General features: G+C 50.9%; 7 protein-coding genes across 7 annotated transcripts; 1 reads left to right on the top strand and 6 right to left on the bottom strand.

Moving 5' to 3' along the window:
- Nucleotides 1-827: 827 nt before the first annotated feature.
- POX_f07450 (uncharacterized protein) lies at nucleotides 828-2,970 on the bottom strand (the record flags this gene model as incomplete). Its single annotated transcript, XM_050116250.1, has 5 exons — nucleotides 828-1,045; nucleotides 1,101-1,251; nucleotides 1,309-1,644; nucleotides 1,709-2,111; nucleotides 2,171-2,970. 5 exons carry the CDS (start codon nucleotides 2,968-2,970, stop codon nucleotides 828-830), a joined length of 1,908 nt encoding a protein of 635 aa, XP_049966389.1.
- Nucleotides 2,971-4,913: 1,943 nt separating this feature from the next.
- POX_f07451 (uncharacterized protein) lies at nucleotides 4,914-6,603 on the bottom strand (the record flags this gene model as incomplete). Its single annotated transcript, XM_050116251.1, has 2 exons — nucleotides 4,914-6,258; nucleotides 6,362-6,603. The coding sequence occupies 2 exons, from the start codon at nucleotides 6,601-6,603 to the stop codon at nucleotides 4,914-4,916; spliced, it is 1,587 nt and encodes a 528-aa protein (XP_049966390.1).
- A 1,627-nt stretch (nucleotides 6,604-8,230) lies between these two features.
- POX_f07452 (uncharacterized protein) lies at nucleotides 8,231-10,483 on the bottom strand (the record flags this gene model as incomplete). The annotated part of the gene is made up of 10 exons (XM_050116252.1): nucleotides 8,231-8,497; nucleotides 8,554-8,652; nucleotides 8,715-9,002; nucleotides 9,102-9,136; nucleotides 9,196-9,482; nucleotides 9,539-9,665; nucleotides 9,725-9,822; nucleotides 9,900-10,106; nucleotides 10,175-10,277; nucleotides 10,342-10,483. The coding sequence occupies 10 exons, from the start codon at nucleotides 10,481-10,483 to the stop codon at nucleotides 8,231-8,233; spliced, it is 1,653 nt and encodes a 550-aa protein (XP_049966391.1).
- Nucleotides 10,484-12,194: 1,711 nt separating this feature from the next.
- Nucleotides 12,195-12,782, bottom strand: POX_f07453 (uncharacterized protein; the record flags this gene model as incomplete). Its single annotated transcript, XM_050116253.1, has 1 exon — nucleotides 12,195-12,782. The coding sequence occupies one exon, from the start codon at nucleotides 12,780-12,782 to the stop codon at nucleotides 12,195-12,197; it is 588 nt and encodes a 195-aa protein (XP_049966392.1).
- A 1,091-nt stretch (nucleotides 12,783-13,873) lies between these two features.
- On the bottom strand, nucleotides 13,874-15,639 carry POX_f07454 (High-affinity glucose transporter; the record flags this gene model as incomplete). Its single annotated transcript, XM_050116254.1, has 2 exons — nucleotides 13,874-15,395; nucleotides 15,545-15,639. 2 exons carry the CDS (start codon nucleotides 15,637-15,639, stop codon nucleotides 13,874-13,876), a joined length of 1,617 nt encoding a protein of 538 aa, XP_049966393.1.
- A 3,616-nt stretch (nucleotides 15,640-19,255) lies between these two features.
- POX_f07455 (uncharacterized protein) lies at nucleotides 19,256-20,686 on the top strand (the record flags this gene model as incomplete). The annotated part of the gene is made up of 1 exon (XM_050116255.1): nucleotides 19,256-20,686. One exon carries the CDS (start codon nucleotides 19,256-19,258, stop codon nucleotides 20,684-20,686), a length of 1,431 nt encoding a protein of 476 aa, XP_049966394.1.
- Nucleotides 20,687-21,005: 319 nt separating this feature from the next.
- POX_f07456 (Peroxiredoxin Asp f3) lies at nucleotides 21,006-21,941 on the bottom strand (the record flags this gene model as incomplete). Its single annotated transcript, XM_050116256.1, has 5 exons — nucleotides 21,006-21,041; nucleotides 21,119-21,265; nucleotides 21,342-21,505; nucleotides 21,613-21,725; nucleotides 21,892-21,941. 5 exons carry the CDS (start codon nucleotides 21,939-21,941, stop codon nucleotides 21,006-21,008), a joined length of 510 nt encoding a protein of 169 aa, XP_049966395.1.
- Nucleotides 21,942-22,094: the final 153 nt, after the last annotated feature.

The following is a 22,094-nucleotide window of genomic DNA, read 5'->3' on the forward strand; positions in this document are numbered from 1 at the left end:
TTCTCCTAAAGATCTTTTGGGGCACGACGGCCCGAAGCTTCTACATGATTACCTAGGCGGTCTGATTCGTGGATTAACTTCAAGCAGAGTTGTCATATCTCCATTGACAGAAATTTCCGAGAACAAGCGGAAACACTGTGAACTTCACATTATCAGCTAGGGGAACCTTGAAACGAAAAATGTGGATCTATACTGTAACTACAGTGCCCCGCTCGCAGTACCATGTGGGCATTAAGGTTCCGCGTTCCATCACATCAGATGGCACCTTAGCATGTTCTCCACTGACTCCACTCTGGGTCACAGACATAGTATATCCCCTTGTCGTAGACTTCAAGGTCCCTAATCAAACTCAAGCCACCTCTGTAATAACCTCTATCTCTTCATCCGGATAGCCTCGCTGATAGGTGTTACTCTGTAGAAATAGTTTGCTGCTCTGGTTTGCCGATTACCAGTAGATAATCACACATTTCTTACGCACGTGGAGAGGGTGGCTGGAGTGGAAGCTGCATCCAGCTCTGGAGGCAAAACATATAATCAGATCATCACAAAATCACGAAGGTCGTTCAAGCTGCCTAAGGGCTAAGCCTGGCTATTACCTAAAAACCTCAATCTCATAATTGCGTCACAGTGAGAGCGAATAGAAACATGAAGAATGCAGTTTAGGAGAAGAGATGATGACTCGCCACGGTGAGTGCAAGACGCCCGTTGTGTCTCTGACAGACTCCATGAAAGCAATGTGTAACTTGACCTCTTTGCAACATTGAATAAAACGAACAGGGGATTTCAACCGATAGTCAGCGCAGGGCAGTCCTGCAAGCAGTATCGTCTCAAACAGTGGCACTAGCTGTTGCTCTTTCCTTTTTGCCACGAAGATGCTGGATGTCCACCAGAGGAGGAAGCTCAACATCACGGCGAAGAAGATATTTGTTCACCCAATAGAATGGTTCCCGCAACCCACGGGCAACTTGTTTACGTGTAGGTACACTAAACACGGCATCAAGTTCCTCCAAGGTGAGCTCCTTGGTCTCGGGGAAAATAAGAAGAGCTTACCGAGTTAGTACGCATTATGCCAATAATTCTGACAGGGAGAAAATACTTACTTAGCAACCATAGTATCGCGCACCAGGCAGCATACCAGCCGAATGCGCCCTGGGGTTGGAAAGCCTTGACAAGAGCCGGCCATGTAAAGGAAAGAATAAAATTAAAAGCCCAAAGAACAGCGGTTGCTGAGGCCATTCCAACATCTCGAACCTATCGCGTGTCAGCTCCGTACATGAAGGAGAGCGGAAAGTGGCAAATCTAACCCACCTGGATTGGGAAAGATTCTGCAGAATACGAGAAGGGTACCGGACCCATGCCAGGGGAGTAGAATACTTCGTAGAGATACATTCCCGTCGTGATCATTGCGGTTCGTTTCGTCGTTCCCTCAGGCAAGAAGAACGACATACCAGTCCACAGAAGGGTGACACATAGGAATGGAAAGGTGACAAGAAGTAAGAACCGCCTGCCGAACGTGTCAATTGTGAAAAAGGCCGGCAAAGCAAATACCCAGTTGAGAATGCCTGTTCCCATAGAGAAGAGCAGAGCTTGAGGGTGTGAATAACCGCTTTGGACAAAGATCGTGGTCGAATAATATGCAATAACCTTGAATCCCCCCGCTAAAGTCAACACAAACGACTCAAACTAGGCGTAGGGATTCCCCACTCACGTTGACACCACAAAATTGCTGACCAAACATGATCATCCAGGTCGCCATCGTCGCGCGGCGGTTCCGTGGAACTGTGAACAGCTCGGCCAGCTTGGTGAAGAAGTTTTTGCCCCGATTGACTTTTCGCTCAATCTCCACACCGACATAAGTGTAAAACAGGTCCCGACATGCTTCCAGCTCAGTGTTGCGAATACGGCGGAAAGATCGGTAGGCCTTGTCGACTTTGTGGTTCTCAACCAGCCAGCGCGGAGACTCGGGACAAAAGAAAACTTGTACCATCACAAAGACTGGGGGCACGAAGCTGGAGCCGAGCATGACACGCCAGCCCACGTCTGGACCTAATGAGTAAAAAGCGACGCCCATGATGTTACCGAGCATGATTCCAAACGCGGTCCAGACTTGCCTGTGCGATGAAAATTGAGTCGCCGCCTCAGAACAAGTATTCGGGGTTGGGATGCGTACCATTGCATAACAAGAGCACCCCGGATCGGGGCTGGAGCGCACTCGGCAGCATAAACTGGAATGGTGCTGGACTTTGCACCAATTCCCAGACCAAGAACAAAGCGAGCGGCAAACAATTGGCCCCAGGAATAGGTGAAGGCCTCCCAGATGGACGCCCAGGCTGCGAAAAAGCATGAAATAAAAATAGTTCCGCGGCGAGCAAGGTAATAGTTTAATGGTTCATTGAGCCAGCAGCCAAGGACGGCACAAGCAAGGTATGGGGCCCCGACGACGAGGCCTTCGATCCAGGTTGCGTTGCTCAGTTTGCTGATCCCCAATTGGTCGGGATAAAAGGCCACTGCGCCGTTATTAACGGATTCATCCATGCCTTGCGTGGCTGCCCCCATCGCGCACATGACTGTGAGCCAATAGAGCATCCAGGGCTGGCTCCATTTGTGCGTTTTCTCGTGCTCAAGGATGGCGATATCCTCACTCGATAGCTCTTCGATCTCATGGAATGACAAGGGCGATTGAGCAACCAAGGCTCCTTTTTTCATTATCTCAAGTTTATCCATCAAGCCGTGGTCGTGGCAAAACTTTTCGACATCTTTGAAAAGTTGGGCCTTGGGAATTCCAGCAAGAGGATTCTCAAACTTTCCACTCACCGTCTGGCTCTCGTCAAAGTCAAAGATGCCACGTCCCGCATTTTCGTGCTGTCCATCTTCATACCACTCGGCCTCTCCGTTGAAGGAAGAAGATCTTTTGGCGGCCTGGTTTTTCTCGGTGCCGACCTGTGGGTCGTGGCTCTTTTCATTCTCCATCGCGGTTGATCTTGCCGTTGTTGTTCACTTAGCATCCACCGGGAAGATTTTCTGTGATAGGGAAAGAATTGTGAACTACCTGAGCTTATGAATGTGGGAGCTGACGCCCTTTATCCCCCAGAGATATCAGAACGCTGAAATGGATGGTCCGGCTCGGTGGTGACGTTAGACCTGACGTTGGTGTCGTCAATCAAGATTGGGGATTGGTTGGACGCCTGACTCGTGCGGGTGTCAATCATCTCTTTTCCACCCCTCGATCAACTCGCGTTCTATCAAACGAATCGTCCAGTTGAATGAACTGCTTTCATGTTTGGCTCCAGCCTGGGGTTTCTCCTGATGCGGAAGCCCAGGGTATCAAAGCGTTGTCAGCTGGCGTCATGGATCCACCGGGTCAAGCGCGATAAGCTTTGATGGTGACCATTGCCCGTTTCCAAGCCACCCGCAGCCAGGATCACCACGCCACGAAATTTGTATCCGCACAGACTGCACAGGACTTGGCACAAATCTGAATGTATTGCTGCGGCTTTCTGCGCCACCGAAAAGAGTGTCGGTCCACGACCATGTATTCCCGCAGATTCTTGATTGTGGGCAATGGTGTTTTTGGGGTCTCGTATGCCTGCCTTGCCAAGGCGAAACAGGACCGATTAAAAGCGAATTCGATCCGTCCATGTGGGTAAGTGAGCGGTGGCAAAACGTCAACAGGCGGGGGGCCTTCGCCTGGACGATGTTTTGGGGGGCCTGGAAAACCGGAAAGAGTCGAAGGAAACGGAAAGAGCGGAGAAACTGGGGAAGTGGGGGAAAGTGGAGACGGCCGAAGAGCCGACAGTCTACTTGCCCGCTCGAGCACGACGTAATTGACTGGAGGCTGCCGAAAGTTCATAGGTTGCGATCCCGGTGAGATTAATTCTTGTCCAATCACATATCTCCAGACATGGGAGCTGGGTAGAAGCAGAAGTGTTCTTTCATGAGAGGGAGTCTGCCGCTGGGTGCTGAGGACGAGAGTCATCTGTGACCTGGACATCCGCATTCTCACAGGTGATCCAAAGGCTACGGGAATGATGTCGGTTGAAACCACATGCGTGAGGAAGAATCGGTCTTGGTAGTAGCTCTGGAATATGCGCATTGGTGCGTTGAGGAGGGACGGTAGAGTGAGCAATTTTGGCATGGTATGGAAGGTCCGGTTGTAGGTTCTAGCGAGAGTCTTCGACGGGTTGCTATGCGTAAACTGGTTAAACCCCACTGGTGCTTGCTAGTTCTTGGTGGTGGGTAGTCAAATCAGAGACACAACTCGATGACCAGGTAAAATCTGATGCAGCCTAACCGGCACGAACTCCACAGTGAAGATCCTCAATGCTACGAGGATTTTGTACCCAGCACCGGCACGCCTTCGCCTGAATCGCCTATCCTTTACTGTCCCCGACTTTGGTGGTACCGGTTCTCAGTCTTTGAGCCCCCACAAAACAGTCAGTGAGGGCTTCACAACCCTATTGTTCGACCCTTTCGTCAGGAAAAAAAAACGCTTCTGTTCACAGGGAAGATGTCGCAGAAAGGGAAAATACCTTGCACGCTTGACACAATGGTCTTCGCGTCTGAGATGAAATCGAGAGCGGTGGACATGGCTTTCGATATATCGTTCACACATTGTGGTCGTTGGCATTATCCGCTGAACTTCACGGTGTCTTCATTAGTGCTCATATTTCCACCTGGCTTCTTCTGGTATCCTCCACTCCTCCCGCACTTTCGCATTAGTAATAGGGGAAATCGTGAATCCTACTTTATCGATCCAGATTTATCTTGTACATATTGTGACTGAACAACAATTGGATAGAGTAATTTCATTCTGATTCGGCTTCTATACAGGAGTCTACACACAATGCTCAATAAAAAGGTTATCCACGTCAAGCACCGCTCAAGACATGTACAGCGATACATGGACGCGCCTTTCAAGGCTGGGGACAGAAAGTGATGAGCGCTGTCTGCGTCTCGGTGACATATACAGTGGCGGTGTGGGTGGGAACCTCTGGTCGTGCTTCTGTCACGTAAATGGTGGTGGTGACGGTATGCGTCGGCTCGATGGGTACGACTGTGATGGAGGCCAAGATAGTTTCCGTAGTCACGGTGGTCTTTCTTTGCGGGAGCGGACAGTACTTTGCATGGCCTGGGCAGAGTGTGACCGTCGCAGTCCGGGTGGAGAAGATGCTAGAAGTCGATACCGTGGGTTGAGGCTGATCGGTCCGAGTAGACTTGGCGGGGCAGATCGTGGTATATGCAACAACGGTCTCGGTCGTAACAGAGGTTGTACGTGATCGGGCCGGACAATCCGGCTGGGCGGTTGGGCATGAAGTGACTGTAGAGACGCGCGTGGACAGAACAGTCGACGTGACCAGTGGGAGAAGCGAAGTCGGGCTTCCAGGATTGACCACGAATGATGACGATGGCCGCAGAGAAGGCAGGGGGACGAGAACAGTGGAAGAATGGAATGAAGACAGAGCCGGGGTTGACAAGTGTCCAGCCGCATCCGGTGTTCCAATGGTTGAAGATTTGGTCACGAATGAAGAAGGTAGAGCGCTAGGTGAGCTGATCACAATTACAGAGCTGCTCGGTCTTGCTGAGCTCGGGGTGGATGATGGGACACTAACGACCACCGAGGATGAGGCCGTATTGGAGCCGGAAGAATGAGAGTGCGCGACAGTTGAGCTGCTGGCCACGGCTGAGCTGCTGGATATCGCCGCGGTGCTGGATATCGCCGCGGTGCTGGATATCGCAGGGCTACTAGGAATCACCCCATGGCTGGAGGCGAACGAACTCCCGGATAGCACAGCAGACGAGGACACATCCGCGGGAGAAGATATGGGACTCGATGCCAAAGTCAAAGGAATCGGGGTCGGGATCGGGGTCGGTGTGGGAACAGGAGTCGGTGTTGGACAGGAGTTTGTTTCCCCCAATGGCAGCAGAAAGTTGTCCAAGCTCATAGTCACATAAGGGACTAAACAGGCAAAGTCAAAGTAGATGGAATGTGCTGCAGCCGTGGGTTTAAACGATAGGGTGAAGGTTGCCCACTCGGGATCAGAGCCGTACGCCGACGGCGTGACGATCGCCCACTGACGCACAACCATCGCATCCCATCTATCCACGGCCCAATTGATAAAGCAGCTTTTTGTCCCGGCGGCTGTCGGGGGTTGATTGAATACGAGCTTATAGGAGACGGATAGTGTGTAGGTGGCGGCGGTGTCCAACCCGGTGACAGGTTGCATGGTGTATGACCAGATGCTCGTTGGCACAACCTCACTATAGAAAAGGGCCAGGGTTAGTTTTACCGAAGGAGTGCTTCTAGATCCTCGCCAGCGAAGCTCTGAGGGTGAGTATTGCGAACGGTGGCCATGATTCTTACTACAAATGACTGCCATCTTGCGCATCTCCCTCCACAACTTGGCCATTCAACGAGACCCCCCTGGCAGATTGTGTCGTCCAACCCGTCAAATCGCCCAGCTCAAACGAGGGATTTGTAAAGCCATTGATCAGTGTGCGAGTACACCCGAGACCACTACCTGTGCCTTCGTTCGGCTGCGCGATGGCTTGAAGCGGCAGTACGGCAGCCAGGAGCCACGTGGTTCCGACAAACTTGAAGAACATCACCAATGGAGACCAGAGACGGGCCAAGCGAATGCAAGCGACGGCAAGCGGAAAACGAGTGATGACTTGCCGACGTGAAATTCAAGGAGTGACTGCAGGCTTCGAGACTACCGGGATAATCAAAACACACATTGGCTTGTCTGCAGAAACCCGGCCACTTAAAAAGACCACCACCGGCAGATCTTGTTCGCCTCCAATACTTTGGCATCCGATTGCCAGAAACGGGATAACACGATGGCGGACTCTGGCCCGGCCATCGCCATCAATTTTCGATCGCGCGTGGAGTCGAGCGAACCAACCCCCGAAGTGCTCGGTCGGCCGCTGGCAGGGGTCCACCGTCTATTGGACGCCCCCCCTTGGACCAGGGCCCAGGCAGGTGTGTGCGAGCTCCACGCGAGCTCCATGAACGGGCGACTGTTGCCGAGGGCGTGGTGAAGTTGGCCGAAGATCGACCGCATGGTTCTTTGGGCACAGCCCTCTCAGGGGTTTGGCAGCCTCAATTTCGGTAGCTGCGCCATAAGAATAAGACTAGCGGCGTGACGGACATGTCCGAATATCTCGACCCACTCAGAGCAAGCCTCGTTGACTCCCAGGTCGGACAATAGGCACGAAGTGAAAAGCCATATTGAGAGCACCTAGTGGTGAGTAGCTACAAGTGACTTGTGAGAGAAGTCTGGACATGCCAGCGGAGAAACCGATGGCCGAAGGATCGGCTGACTTGCTTGGCCCCAAGACGTGGCTGATAGCGCGTGTCCCTCACCCGCCTCGGCGTCATCCCCCTCCGACTTTTTCACTTGATGCCCCTTTCTCTCTCTCTCTCTCTCTTGCTTTTATGGGGCTCCTTCATCCTACGGGAACAATCAGTAATGACTGCTGTGTCTTTTGAGGGTGTTCCCTCCCCTTCCATGGGTTTTCCCATATGCAAGGAGCCATATCTCTCCCTGTTCGCAGGCCCAGTCTTGACCCACCCGTTTACCTCTCGAGCTATAAAGGGGAAACCAAAGCGGGCCAGCGGTTCTGTCTCTCACGGCTAGATGAGAACGACCATCAGGCGAATGACTGGGAGCAAGACTACTTGGTGTGACTGTTTTCTCAATCGTCCGAGAAGGATGTCAAACAGGGACTAATCCTACCTTCACTCGAGGTCAGATAGTAATGTGGGCAAGCTCTCTATGAAACTCGAAAAGGAGATAGAAGTTGAAAATATGGATCCGATCATTAAGTTCTTCCTCGCGAATGGGAATCTTCTCCGTACTTACTGTCCAGACCCCGCTCGTATATCGATTCAGGCCCCGTCTCTGTGAGGAATAAAATCAACGGATGTAAACTTGACCCACGGACTCGGGCACGATTGACCAAACTAAAGTCTTCTTGGCGTGTCTCTCAAACACCGTCAAGCAGCAGACCTTCAGTATATTAGATTTTATCAACATGAGGAATCGCAGCTAAGCTTCCTGAGGCGCCGCATTGTCAAGACCAAACTGTGGCTGGAGCATCATAAACTTGATTTCGGAGGACCGGGAAAATACTTCAATTCTTCGCGCAAGCTTCCCCCTCATCTCGGTCCATGGTTTGTTCTTGTGCAAACGTACTATTGCCGACAATGTTGCCCATCATCGACGCCCGCCTATTTCGGCTCAACGACCAGTGTTTCGGTCCCCATTTCTGGCTCAATAAGCCCGAGGTCTGTGTAGATCTCGTGAAGGCGATTGCGGTCCTCAATCGCATTGCCTGCCTCATCCCCAAACACTTCGTCCATCTCCTCCAGGGTCAGATTCTTGGTCTCAGGGACGACGAAGAAAATAAATGCGGCTCCGATGAAGCACATGACACCAAAGAAAATAAATGTTCCGTATCCCATCTTATCCACCATCTTGGGGGTCGCAATTCCAATCTGAAAGAAGTTAGGGCATATTTTTTAACTGGTCCAGGAAGTGAAGGAGGGCTCACCGCGAAATTGTTCAGCCAATTGGACGAGGCGCCGATAGACACGGCTTTCGCTCGTACTCCGAGAGGGAACACCTCGGCAACAAGCACCCACGCACCAGGCTGTTGCGATTCATCAGTTCCACAATTCCGATTGAGAGAAGAGTTCTTGCCGTTCAACTTACACCCCACGAGTATCCAAAGTTCACTTGGTAGAGCCAGACAAACACGACTGCAACCCAACCCGCAGCCCTATGCTCGGGCCAGCTCGAGTTGTACTTGCCGTCGAGGCCGGCCACCACGAGATGACAGATTCCCATGCCAACGGCGCCAGTAATCAAAACGGGTTTGCGACCCAGTTGGTCGATATAGAGCACGGCGGGAATGGTCGCCAGGAAGAGGAGAATACCGCCAACTCCACCGGCGAGCAGGGAAGTTGTATTACCGGTGAGACCCAGGTCTTTGAAGATGAACTAGATGACGGGAGGCTAATGAGAACTTTTTCCCGAAGAGAGATGCTTTTTCTAAAAAAAAAAAAAAAAAAAAAAAAAAAAAAAAAAAAACAGACTTACGGACGCGTAGTAAAGAATCGCATTGATTCCACTCCCTAATGAAACACAAACAAAGTTAGTTTCCACTCGCGCAGGGTCCGATGGGTCTACTCACACTGCTGGAAAACCATGATGAAGACGGCAACCATGACTCGTTTGAAGAGAGATCTGTTGGTCAGGAGACTGGTGTACTCATGGTAGCCAAGCTTGACTTTGTTCATCAGCCCTGGGGTGTGGTATTGCGGGAATTTAGCTAATGATGTCTCTTGCTCGAATCGATTCTGGGCCTTGACTTCAAGGAATTCGAGTTGCACCAGCTCAGAATCGCTAGGTAGCTGACGGAGCCTTGCAATTACCGCGAGACATTCATCTTCACGACCTTTGACCATGAGCCAGCGAGGACTGCGATTTGAATGTCAGCTGTGAATCAAGTCAGGGGTGAAGACAGGAAAGCCGACCTTGGGGGCATGAACAAAATTCCGACTCCAAGGATAATCGCGGGTGCGATCTGGATACAGATCGGGATGAGCCAAGCCGCATTGCTCTGCGAGTCGCCAGTGCCCCCGATGTAGTTGGTGCCGTATCCTTGAAGGTGTAAGCAACATTAGACAAGAAGAAAGTGGTCAGATGAAGAAAACACTGACCAATCCAATATGAAACCAAAATTCCAAAGCAGATCGCCAGCTGCTGGAGGGAAACAAGGGATCCACGTAACTCCGCCGGCGCCAATTCGGCATTGTAGCTGGGGACAAGCAGCAAATCAGTGTCAGAGAGTCTTTACCACCGAGCGGAATGAACTTTTTCTCTTGAATGACTCACAGAGGGACAATCATGGACAAGACACCGACACCCAGACCCGTGACAAATCGCCCACCGAGAATATAATCAACGTTCTTCGCACAGGCTTGAACGACAACGCCAATAATAAACACAACAACTCCCGATAGAGTTGCCTGTTGGCGTCCGAGACTGTCGGCAAGGACACCGTTGGCAAGAACACCGACCCAAGCGCCAAGTTCCAAGATTCTTTCAGTCGTTCGTCAGCACGCATGATCGTACACAAGTAATGTTGGAGATGACTGCAAGTCACATACGCGGTAAGAAGACCTCTCGAAACCGGATCCGTGATGGACTCCGGGTGAACCGTGTTTGAGAACGAGGTCATGCTCAGAATCTGACCAAACATACCCTGATTGTCTGAAACTAGGTGTTAGAAAGAGCCCGTAAATCTAACTAAATTTTTCACCAGAGGCATGCTCACATCCATAGACGAATCCGCCCAAGGAGGCAAAAACCGCAATAGCAAGTGTTCGCAGATTTGAAGCCAGTCCCTTGACACCGGCGGGCCCAGCGAGCTGAGCGCGTCGCTTGGACAGCGCTTGGTGATTTGCCGCCGCAACCATTTTGATGAAGCTTGACAGATGTCCCACGGGGGCAACCTTCGCTGGCAGGATTTGGACAAGAGAAAAAATAAAGTGAGAGCCACGGGGGCTGACAGCCTTTTGTTCACACACCACACACTGAGCGTCCACCCTCGTTCAGCCTGCGGCAGCGGTGGCGTGTGATGAGAGACAACCTAGCGTGGCGTCTTGAGATATCAGCAGTATACAGGCTAAATGCAACTTGGTTCGAAGCGGGTCCGTCTTTGGCTAAGCTCATGGACCGAAGCAGTCTAATTCTGTCGATCCTCTCTCTTCATTGGCGGATGAGGTGCATCAAAGTTTTTCAGCTCATGAGATTGAATCTTATCCCCCGATGTAAGTTTCACTTTCCATCCTGCGGGCCTCAATGGAAGGTGGCCATCCTTGGCATTTCCCATATTAGCACCGCCGACCTGGTCTCACGGTGTCACCGGTTTCTATGTGGCTCTCGGTCACCAACTGATGTTATGTTCCACGGAATTCATTTTTAAGTTGACTCGCATCTACTCTGCGTCTAATCTAATAGTCGCAAGCGACCCAAAACGAGCGAACTTCCCGGTCGGATGCATGAGGCAGGCTCAACTTTTGAATGGCATTCAATACTACTCACTTGCCTACGACTTACCAAAGACCAGGAATGGACCTGAGTATTTGGTGGTTCAGTTGAAACTCACGATTTTTGAACAGTGGCGATCTCTTCGTTCTCCCTAGCCTTCTGATATGATGGGTGACCCGTAGATCCTGATGCCCAGAGGTTGATCAAGCCGAAGGCGCACGACAACCCACGCATGAAGTTAAAAAGGATTGTGACTTCTGCTGAACGCGGACTGAAACTACCAGATGGCAGTGCCAAGAACACGGGTATGAAGCCAACCCGTCAATTAAGAGTATAGCCAAACAGTTAGGTTAGCGCCGCCGTTGCACCAAATGGGTAAAACAGCGACGGAGGATAAGCCCGACCCGTCCGTCCCGCCGTGGTTTTCTTGTGCAGCGCAGCCCCAGCGCGACTGCCAATAATTTGTAAAGTCCTTTGAAGCTAAGGTTTCCCCTCCTTTGCGGGTGATGAGGCTAGTGCGCAGGACACTCACTAGAATACCACCCCATACTCCAATTCAATTTGACGGGCACGGGGGTAGGGTGTCGAATACCACCTCATGGGCCGTGTCTCGGCTAAATCAACCAAAGAACCAATACCACGATGGACCAAGCTGCATACGTGCTTAACAAATCAAGCCAAAGGAACTTTACTGTCATGGTAAAGGTCTGCTTTCATCCACCAACTGAGCAAGCGCTCCTGGTAATTTTGTACCCAAAGAAGGGGGCAGAGCGCCAGGGGGAATCTTCCATTCTACCTTGATCACGTTTGCTCAAGTACAGTTGCTGAAGCATAGCACTATGGCGGAGAAGCATCACTTTGAAACCATGGTGATTGATTGTATGGTCATGGAAATGATGATATAAGCCCCGAACCCTAACAATGCCAAAATATTCTACCATTAGAGACAAGACTGAACCAAAAGGGTGCTGTCGGCGAGTCTCAGTGTCTGGAGCGATCTGGCCATAGCACGGCCCCACCGCGGGTCACGGGACATTCCCTTCGTGGAGGACCCACGCACGGATCCGGATAGCCCCGGAGACGCATCATGTGGCTCATGAACCACGTGATGGACTCTCGCGTCGGGCCATTTCGTCTTCAAGCACATCGCGTGGCTCGAAACCGAAGGACATTTCGTATCGACGGCTCCATCCAGGGCAAGACATAATCGCCGTCGATCCGTTCCATCAACTTAAAGCCACATTTTTCCAAGACATGAATAGAGGCGGCATTTTCCGTGTCACAATAAGCCTCAAGGATGCCAAATTGTGGCTTCGACCGCCAAAATATGCCGAGAAACGCTTCGAGGGCTTCGGTGGCGAAGCCGAAGCCCCATGCAGATCGATGAAAGATGAAGCCCACTTCGGGAGTTGGTTCTGACTTCCATGTTCCAACCCAGCCTAAGAAGCCACCCGGCTTGAGGACAGCCTCATCGCCATTCTCCCAAGCCGACTTGTGGCACGGGTGATCAAGCTGGTCGATGTCGGACCGAAGCAAGACCGCGTAGTTCTCGCCGAGGGGGTTTGCATCGAGGAGTAGCTCTGACATCCACCTCTCACTGGCGTTGATATCCTCACAGGGACCATGTGTGCTCCATCGCGTTGCGAGCGGGTCGGACCAAATGGCGTGGTAGCCAGCGACATGAGATTTGGTCAATCGAACTAATTCCAGTCGAGAGGTCTGCATTTTGGAAATCTTCTCCACTGGTGAGGAATTTGCACTTGTTCTGCCAAGGTGTCTTGAAAAGGTATTTCGTAGGCTCGCCGTGGAGCTGATCTTGCCAGAATTGTAGAAGCAAACTTCTTGAGTCTCCTTTGGATATGGGCAATATTCTCCAGTCGAGTCGGGTGAGTCAGGAAGTCGTTGGTTTCTGGAGTGGACTGGACTCGTCGGGAGATCAAGACACTAGAAGTTCGGGGTCCCAATTAGGAAGTCTCGCATATCAAGGGGTGGAATGGTCACAACATCCTGCGCAAAAACAAGAAAAACTAGATCAGACTTATGCCTGATTGAAGGTAATGGTTCCAGAGTGTTTCACAAGGCCGGTATAGGGTGGGGAGATGCCACAGCGGAACATATCAACTGGTCGGATAATGTCCTCATACTCAAACCTCGTTTACGAAACACAAAATCTTTGACATTGACTACCTCTTCCGGCGAGTGGGGACGAAGGTCTGGATTCGGATATCATGCGATAGGTATGCGATAAGAAATTCAAAAATTGGGCATTTCAGATGCTTTAAGTGTACTCCGCCCTCGTTTCCAGCCAAGCCAACTTCAGGTTTCTCGTACCTAAGCAGCTTGCAAGTCATACAGCGTGGGTTTCCCCAGATATGCTCTTAAAGAGGAATGATTCATGTGCTCCCTTCATGTTTGATTGACAGCCGGACTGGAGAGCAGGAGTGGTAGTTTCCTTTATCTCAACTTGGTATCGTATAGGTTTTGTTACCATGCAATGATACCCAATAGATAGATTTCATCTGGGCATGTAGCCTCTATGCCAAGAGTGTGTCTCTCAATCTTTGCAAGAATCTTCGAGACCATAAAAACGTTTCGTTGCACAGGTAGTATCTGCTCCTCCTCTTTCCTACAGTCATTCTATCGGTGTAACATATCTTTCGGCGACTTGAGTAAACCGCATTCACATTGTTGGAATTGAGTGACATTTGTTCTGTTGCTTACTGAAAACAAGACCTCGGATTTCATTCAGCGGATATTGACTCGCTGGGCTCAATGCTCCAGCTCTCTGCTCTTGATCCCTCGACATACACGGTAGATCAATCATGATGACTGGTACTTGCAGGTTCCTTCTCGGACGGTGCCATTCCAGCCTCAGCATGAGCATCAGCCATCTTTCCGGGCTGCACTGCGCCAGCCTCCAGCTGTCGTACCTGCCGGTATTGCACCTTGGTCTTCCATGGCCTCAAACCAGGGGTTGTGAACATGGTCTCCACCTCTTCCAGGGTCTTGCCTGCGGTCTCGGGGAATGCAAAGAAGACGTGGACAGTCATAGCGAACAGGAAGACCCCAAAGACGAGATAGGTCTTCCATTTGATATTCTCAAAGGCAGGGGGCACAAAGTACGAAAGGGCAAAGTTGAAGATCCAGTTTGAAGCAGTGGAAACGGCCACGGCTTTACCACGTAAGCGAAGAGGAAATAGCTCGGGCGGATAGATCCAACTAACGGGACCCCAGGTGGGAGCAAAACTGGCAACGAACAGATAGGTACAGGCGATTACGCCTTTTGCCGCCGCTGGGGCATCACTCAAGTCCCAGGACTGTTCGGGAGTGTTGTTGAGGCCGCCCGGGGGAGCGGGCTTGCCATAACTTGCCATGATTCCACCGTTGGCGAACATGAAGATCATCATCAGAGTGGAGCCCACCAGCAAGGGTGTTCTTCTTCCCCAGCGATCGATGAACAGAAGAGCAAAGATTGTCATCACCACGTTGATCACGTACTGAATAGACGACGCGACCAGATTGGCATTGCCTGATAGACCTGCCATACCGAATACGTATGTGATGTACAGCATCATGACATTCATGCCGGTGAGCTGTGACCAGATCTGGGTGAACATTCCGATGTGCGTGCGGTAGATCATATTTCCTCGGAAGAGGTCCAGATATGAGGTGTTGGCGTTGGCGCGCTCGAACTCGACCATTTCACGAATCTCCAGCAATTCAGTCTGGACAAAGGCTGCCGATTTGTCTCCCTTGGCATGTACGAGAGCCAAGACCTCATGAGCCTCCTCCCATCGGTCATGCTTGGCAAGCCACCGGGGACTTTCTGGCAGGAGGAAAACCATGCCAAATAAGAACACGGCGGGAATCATCTGCAGCCCCCATGGTAGACGCCAGGCCGCATTTCCGGCAAGGAAGCTGCTACCATAGGAGATGTAGAACATGATCAGAATACCCCAAGTGATGGCCCACTGTTGTGCACCCACCACCTGACCACGGCGACTTGGCTGGGCAAGCTCGGCAACATACACGGGAACCTGTGCGCTGAGAATACCCACGGAGAAGCCGTTGATGAATCGACCGACGACGAGCTGCGCAATGCTAAAAGAGGAACACACAATTGCGCTACCGATGCACCAAATGACTGAGCCCGTTTGAATGGACAGACGTCGACCCAGCCAATCGGTCAGTATTCCAGAAACTAGCGCCCCGACGAAGGAACCTCCAGGCATGGCAGCAGAGATTCCTCCTTGGGTTGTCGATGTCGGGCCTCCACATGAGCCATCGCTCCCGACGCCACTTTGGTTGAAGAAGCACTTGTACTGCTGCGTTCCCAAACTACAAGAATTCCGTCGTCAGCAATTTTTCTCCCGTTGTCTTTCATTTAAGGAATGTGGGCCCCTCGAATCTTGATCAACAGCTTGACAAATTCTCGGAGTTCCACATGGAAAGATCGATTTCAGTCCGGCTGGGGACGCGTCACTCACATGGCTGACATCGAGGCAATGTCGAACCCGAATAGTGCGCCGCCAATGACGGCCACGGTGGTAATGACATAGATATTGCCGATCACGTAGCCCATAGTGAATCAAGGGGTCATGAAAGCACCAGAGTGATTGTAAGACGTCAGAAGCAGATTCACTAGGAGAAATTAACGGAAGCTGGATGACAACCGCCCTAGGAAATCGGAACTGCTACCTGAAAGAAAGGACGGAAACATCCACAGGCTGGAATAACTAGCAAACATCCATGAGCCCTATATAGATGTGATCAACACAAGCAATCAATCAGTCATGTGTAAGCCGCCTGGACCCTTGGCAAACCCAAACATGCGCTGCGTGGCTCGACGTGTCAATTCTGTAACGGTTACAGCCGATCTTTGACCCAAAGAGGGCAACGGACATGTCAATCCAGTTCACGTATTGGCTCCGTGTCAACCAAACATGTTGAACATGATCCAATTAGAAATGCAGCTCTGGGTTTTCCAGCCGTGCTTTTTTGCGGCTGATGTACCATTTGCCATCAGGGCTGGGGTACAGATGGACGGTGGACATCCCATGGATGAGAACGAATGAGAACGTCCACATCCTTTTTCGGCGATGCTTTAAATGTCCACCTTCTCGTGCATCTGAGTTAGCTTGCTATGTGGTGAGGCCTGTGAGCGAGGCGAACCTAAATTTTACCATTCACGATTCGCTGTCGTCTGTGTTGCCCAGCACGTTGATTGGACCGGTCTTTTTGCATAACCACTCCATAGTCACCCCCTACCAATTTGAGATATCAGGTATTCTGCCAGCTAACCCTTTTCAATCGAAGATAAACTTGCAGAGATGAATGGATGAGCAGAATCAACCCTCTAACGTTGAGTGCCACATTATGCACATATCCAACACGGATAGTTGTAAGGTAAAGAAATCCTTGGTCCGACAAGTGAGCAAGGCTACTTCTGGGTTTCATGGGTCAGGTGTTGGGGAAGCCACCAGCCGCTCACCTTTACCATCCCCCTTCGGAAGGACGCTCTTACTAATGTTGTGCGGTATAATGAGACCCAAATGGCTCGACTGAATCACGCACAGATATGTACTTTGCCAGCAATATGCACACGTGAGAAGAAAAATCTCGAGTCAGAGATCTCGAGACAGACAAAAAGAATTGGTCATCAAAACGCCATCAGACTGCGAATCTAATGCTTGACGGCCGCTTCGGTGTAGGGACGTCTGTCATGTATTCAAAAGAAGAAAATGCGGGGTAGTGGAAGCCATGTGCGTAGACGTATTCAAGGTCCAGGCATGATACGCTGAGCACTTCTCACCTTGTGTCACCACCATGGGCATGCAACGCTCATGCCATTCAAATTAGCCATGGTCGATTGACGGAAGAGGTCAAAGACGGATCGTGTCTGAGGTCCCGTGGCTGCGGTGTCACCCGCCTGTCAGATGATCGATCGGCAAACTCGTCTCTTCTTCGGGCAATCACCCGCCAGGAATCCACGACCTGGCAGGGATTCGCTCTTTCTCCTCGTTGACGGGGATTCAGAATGGGAAAGAGGGGGTGGACCAGCAGATTTGATATACCAGACATCCAGCTATGAATCTCAGTCTGAGCGCGCATGCAACGTGGACCACGGATCGAATGTGGGGGCCGAGGGTTGTATTGGTGGAGAAGTGTTGGCCAAGTAAAACAGGAAGAGGATTACAAGAGTGAGTCTCCTTGTCTTCTATCCTATAGACTCTGAATGTTTGGGTTGGCCACCGTGCGCCTGCTCCCATGATTATAGAATGCTCAACCATAAATCTTGGCGCTTGTATAGTGCTCGCCTTCCTTTGTTCAAGTGGATCATTTTCCTCAACTGTCTGGAGCCTTGGCCGTTGCGTCATTGGGGAAAATAAAAAAAAAGATGCAGCTTACTAGCTATCTAGGTGTTCTACGAATTGAAATCATGCTTAAGGTTGATCACGCTTTTCGTAGCGCAGCTGACCCACTTGCACAACTATATAGTAGGGACCGTACGTCGAAGGTTGAATCTCAACCACGAGGATAGATGCTGTCTCCGTATCGAACAATTCGGGCACATTACACTTCTGTAGGCTGAAAGGAAGGAAATACCGAGATTGAGACTGAAGCTTGAGCAAGGACAATAAATGGTGCACCACGGAAGAACTAAAGGTTTCTTGATTACAGAGCCCTGAGCGACATGAGGAATACAAGTTTCACATGTGCTGCTTTACCTCACGAATTTATTACACTACACCCCCTCCGATAGGTGGGCTTCCTGTTTTCCCATTGATATTCTTCTTCTTTGACCCAGCGAGGCCGACCTTGAAAGGACCATCATCCTTCGATTGGATCTAGCCACTTTTCCCGCTATCGTTGATGCCGCTCCAGAATGAACTGCGTCAAATATGTATTGAGGTAATGCGATGGAAGATCTACCGTAACCTGCATACGGATGGCACGTATTAAAAGGAAGGCGCCCAAAAAATCGGAAGACTAATGAGGCACCAATCAAGTCGACCCATCTGTACATGTATAGGTGGTGTAGGCAGCCCATAGAAGCCGACTCCAATAGCATTAGATGAATAAACTGACGCTTTTCAATGTCGACCCGCATCAGAGTTTCGGCGAGTGCCTTCAGGTACCCGCGCAAGAGCTGCTATCAGCGAAGCCCAAGAAAACTTACGGCAGCACCAGGGTCACGGCCAACCCAAATCTTCCGGACATTCTGGGCATTGCTGAGCCTACATGGAAAGAAGTGCCAGCCTTCCAGTGAGTTTTAGCTTCCCAGCCGTGGATTGTCCACGCAGTTCTTTGGGGTCACTCGACAGACTCGCCTCCACTACCCGTTAGACTTCTAAGTTATCCCGTCTACGACAGTGTCGCACACCAAGTTTCATAGCCATAATTTACCACCCTGTATCAAGATTGATACCCAGAAGCTTTTGAGGCTTTGATCTTTGTTGGCATATATTAATTGCTGTCCCATGAGATGCATGGGGCTTGTGATGAGGAAGCACTCGAATATAATGAGCCACACCTTTACTTCTGGTAAGTCAGATAAATCAGCCCTAACCCAAGTCAAAATGCATGGTGATGCTCGATTCATTGTCCGCTACGCGCCGCTCCTAAAGATGACTTATAGGCCAGCATAGGTGCCTTGCACGCGCTTTGAGAATCGTGTGGTAGAGACCTCCATAGTCTTACGCATCATGATAGGTCCTGCTCAGTCACCAGAGGACAGATGTCTCCGTCAACTAGCCACAAGTACCTCAATGGTTTCCAGTTGTGAGAATGGTGTGAAAATACCGGCTTCCACATCCAAACTATGAATGAGTTGTGGATTGCCTAGACTTTGAGGCATCACCCAGGAACCATTTCTTTTCGTGTGGGTCTGATGAGGTCAGAACCGGTCGTGCTGACCCGCTATCGACTGATGGATTGGATCACGGCCCAGCGCTCACAGTCGGGACTCAGGGCAATCCACCAAATGATCCGGTCCTAAGTGGAGGCGTCACAGTTTTTCTTCCAATAAGAGGATGTTCTCGCATAATCATCGGTGTAGCACTGGAAGACTCCTTTGCAAATCCTTTCGTGAATCTTCAAAAAGTTCCCTCAAACACGTATACTGCAGGAGATCCAGATTGTGTGCGTGTTCTCAAATATCATGCGTGTCGCGTCGATTCAATTGATCCCTTGAAAAGATGTCTGCATCGCGTGTGTGTTTACCAGATGAAGTACTGCTATTGATTGGGGAACATATCGATTCTCGTTCTGACCGCTACAGTCTGCCATTGGTCTGTCGTCAGTTTCACCAGCTGTTCCTGTCGCTCCTTTATCGCAACGTGCAGTTGCATGACTGGCGTCAAGCCTACTCATTTCTTAAGGCACTTACAGCACGACCCTTCCTTTCGGCGGCTATTCATGAGCTAGACTCAAGTCAATGGCAACAGGATTCAGTCCCCATTCAAGAATGGCAGACTCTTTGGGGATGCCCGACTCTCAACCGCTGCATCACAGGGCTCGCACCCTCAAAACAAGAGTCGGAGATGTGGATGCACCACTTACTTGGAGGCCGTGGCGATACGTGGACTGCTTTATTGTTCCCTCTTCTCAGCCATATAAGAAAGCTTCACCTGGTCTACTATGAGTGTGCGCTCCCATTGAGGCGTGTCTTGTATCAAGCGGTCACCGAAGGCGAGTCATTCATCCCAGACATCACGTTTAGCCATCTTCGCGAGGTGTCCCTCCTCTACCAAGGCGACACGAGCTTTGTTGGAGATATATCTCTCGAACACCCCAATCTCTTGTTGATGTTCACGCAACTACCCTCTGCGTGTTCGATAGTTGCGGATTCGGTAGTAGAATTTCAGACATCAACTGAGCCGCACAGTGTGAAGGGCCTAACTCCCTATCCAATGACATTGCGTTTCTCGTCGCCCCTGGAGATTGACCTGCGTCGCAGTTGCGCGAACCAAGGAATGGCATCTTTGGTTCCCTTGTGTTCCAATCTGAGATCATTCAAGTACCAGCATTCCGATCAGCACCTTGCCTCTCATGGCTATCAACCAGCGCGCCTGCGACGCTGGCTCTCTCCTAGCAGAGCGACATTGCAAACGTTGTGGCTGGACCACTACGGGGATCATTATGCCTTCACAGCAGGCGGTCTTAACCAAACCCGGGACGAATGGTTCGGTTCTTTAGCTGAATTCTCCGCGTTGAAAGAGGTTCGCATTCGTCTGCCGAACCTGCTTGACATTCAGTATCAAACTGAACCGACCCAGCCCCTTGTGGACTGTTTGCCTGCGACGCTCGAACATCTCCATGTTGAAGGATGCGAAGAACGTCATGTGTCCATGCTGGTTGCACAACTGCGATCAGTAGTCCAGATGCGTCACAAAACCTTTCCATGCCTGCATCGACTGGAGATCGAGGGTCCGTTCCAGCAGGTATCAACCGAGCATGAATCAGAAGACGCTTCGCATCGTCCAGAGGAATTCGCAGCCCTGCAACACACAATCAAGCCCAAGATCTTACAAGCTGTAGAGCCCTTGCACGAGGATTGCGTCTCCTCTGGAATAGCGCTCCATCTTCTTGACCGGACCGTTCTTCCTATCGCACTCGACGACCGCTGAGTTTCCATGATCATCGCCGTCATAGTTCGTTTTCACCCACCTGCGGCGTTGTTTCGCCATACATGGATTGACTGTCTCCCATCCCCTTGGACCGGGTACAGGCAAACTTGAGTTTTATTCTGGAATCGTATCTTTTTGTGGCAAGGTGGAGAGAGATACATTATGTCTATCTTGAAATCCGCCCACGCACTTTCCGATGCTCTCGCTACCCAAGTACGGCCACAGGCCTCAATGCAGTCGGGACAGCGATCTGTGGGCAATTGTTTCCGTGTTGTGATCAAGACAGGGCGTGAGCCTTCGAGCCGGCGTTTTTACTCACCTACAGTGAGGCCAAGACAGCATCGGCGCCCGATTTCTGCCAACCCAAAACGGGTAAAATGTGAGCCAATTTGTTGTCACGCCAAGGGAGAGATGTAGAAGGGGACAACTTACCGTCACAGCGCCCCTTTCAGTCTCGATCTGCGCGTAGCTGATCTTGCCGTGATCGATGATAATGGCGTACCGGCCAGTACGGCCGGAAGCTTCATCTGCCCATCCAATGCTCTTGGAGAACCGAGCCTCGGGATCGGTGAGGAACAACTATGCCACAGGAAGGCCCTTTGGTCAATTGGAGGTCTAAACAGAAGCGGGCGTGACTCATGGCAGGAACACTCACGATGTCGTTTCCGCGCACCTGGTTGGCTTTGCCCCAGGCACTCATGACAAAGGGATCGTTGAAAGCAACGACAGCGACAATATCAACGCCCTTTTGGCGGAGTTGGGGAAGGTTTTTGATGTATCCAGGCACGTGGTTGACGGAGCAAGTTGGGGTGAAGGCACCTGGTTATGGGAGGAGAGCCAGTGTCAGTCGAGGGCTTGTTGTACGGGAACCCCTTGCTAACTTTTTTTCGGTCACTGGCACTAAATTAGGAACGGTGAAGACTTACCAGGAACCGAGAACAGGACCACCTTCTTGTCCGCCCATTCCTTTGAAGCATTGTAGTTGATCGGAATCCCGCAGGATGTAATTTCATCGCTCTCCTCGGTCCAGGGAATGTACCTGTGCACGAACGACAGAAGACATGGTCAGTCGTGAGTTTGCACGGGCATGTGGCTCTCAATTCCTTCTACGTTCATGCGGCAAACGATGAGAGAGATCGACAAAGCCTCAGCATATTGATGAGGAGAAGCTTGGGGAGAGAGGAATTTGGGAGCGGGGCACTCACTGGAAGACCACGTCACTGGGGAACGAGTCACCGGGCTTAATAGTAGTCATTTTGAGTACGGTGGGTAGAATTGACTGGGACAAGAAGTGATAAAGGTGGTGACAGGCGTCAGGTTGGTGTTGGTTTCAAGAGGAAAAGAGAATGGAATGAAATCCTTCTTATCGAAGCACAGGCAGAAGGGCAGGTGACTGAGAAGAAGCCGA

The sequence above is a fragment of the Penicillium oxalicum genome, chromosome VI (assembly GCF_001723175.1).
Source record: "Penicillium oxalicum strain HP7-1 chromosome VI, whole genome shotgun sequence".
Taxonomy (NCBI): domain Eukaryota; kingdom Fungi; phylum Ascomycota; class Eurotiomycetes; order Eurotiales; family Aspergillaceae; genus Penicillium; species Penicillium oxalicum.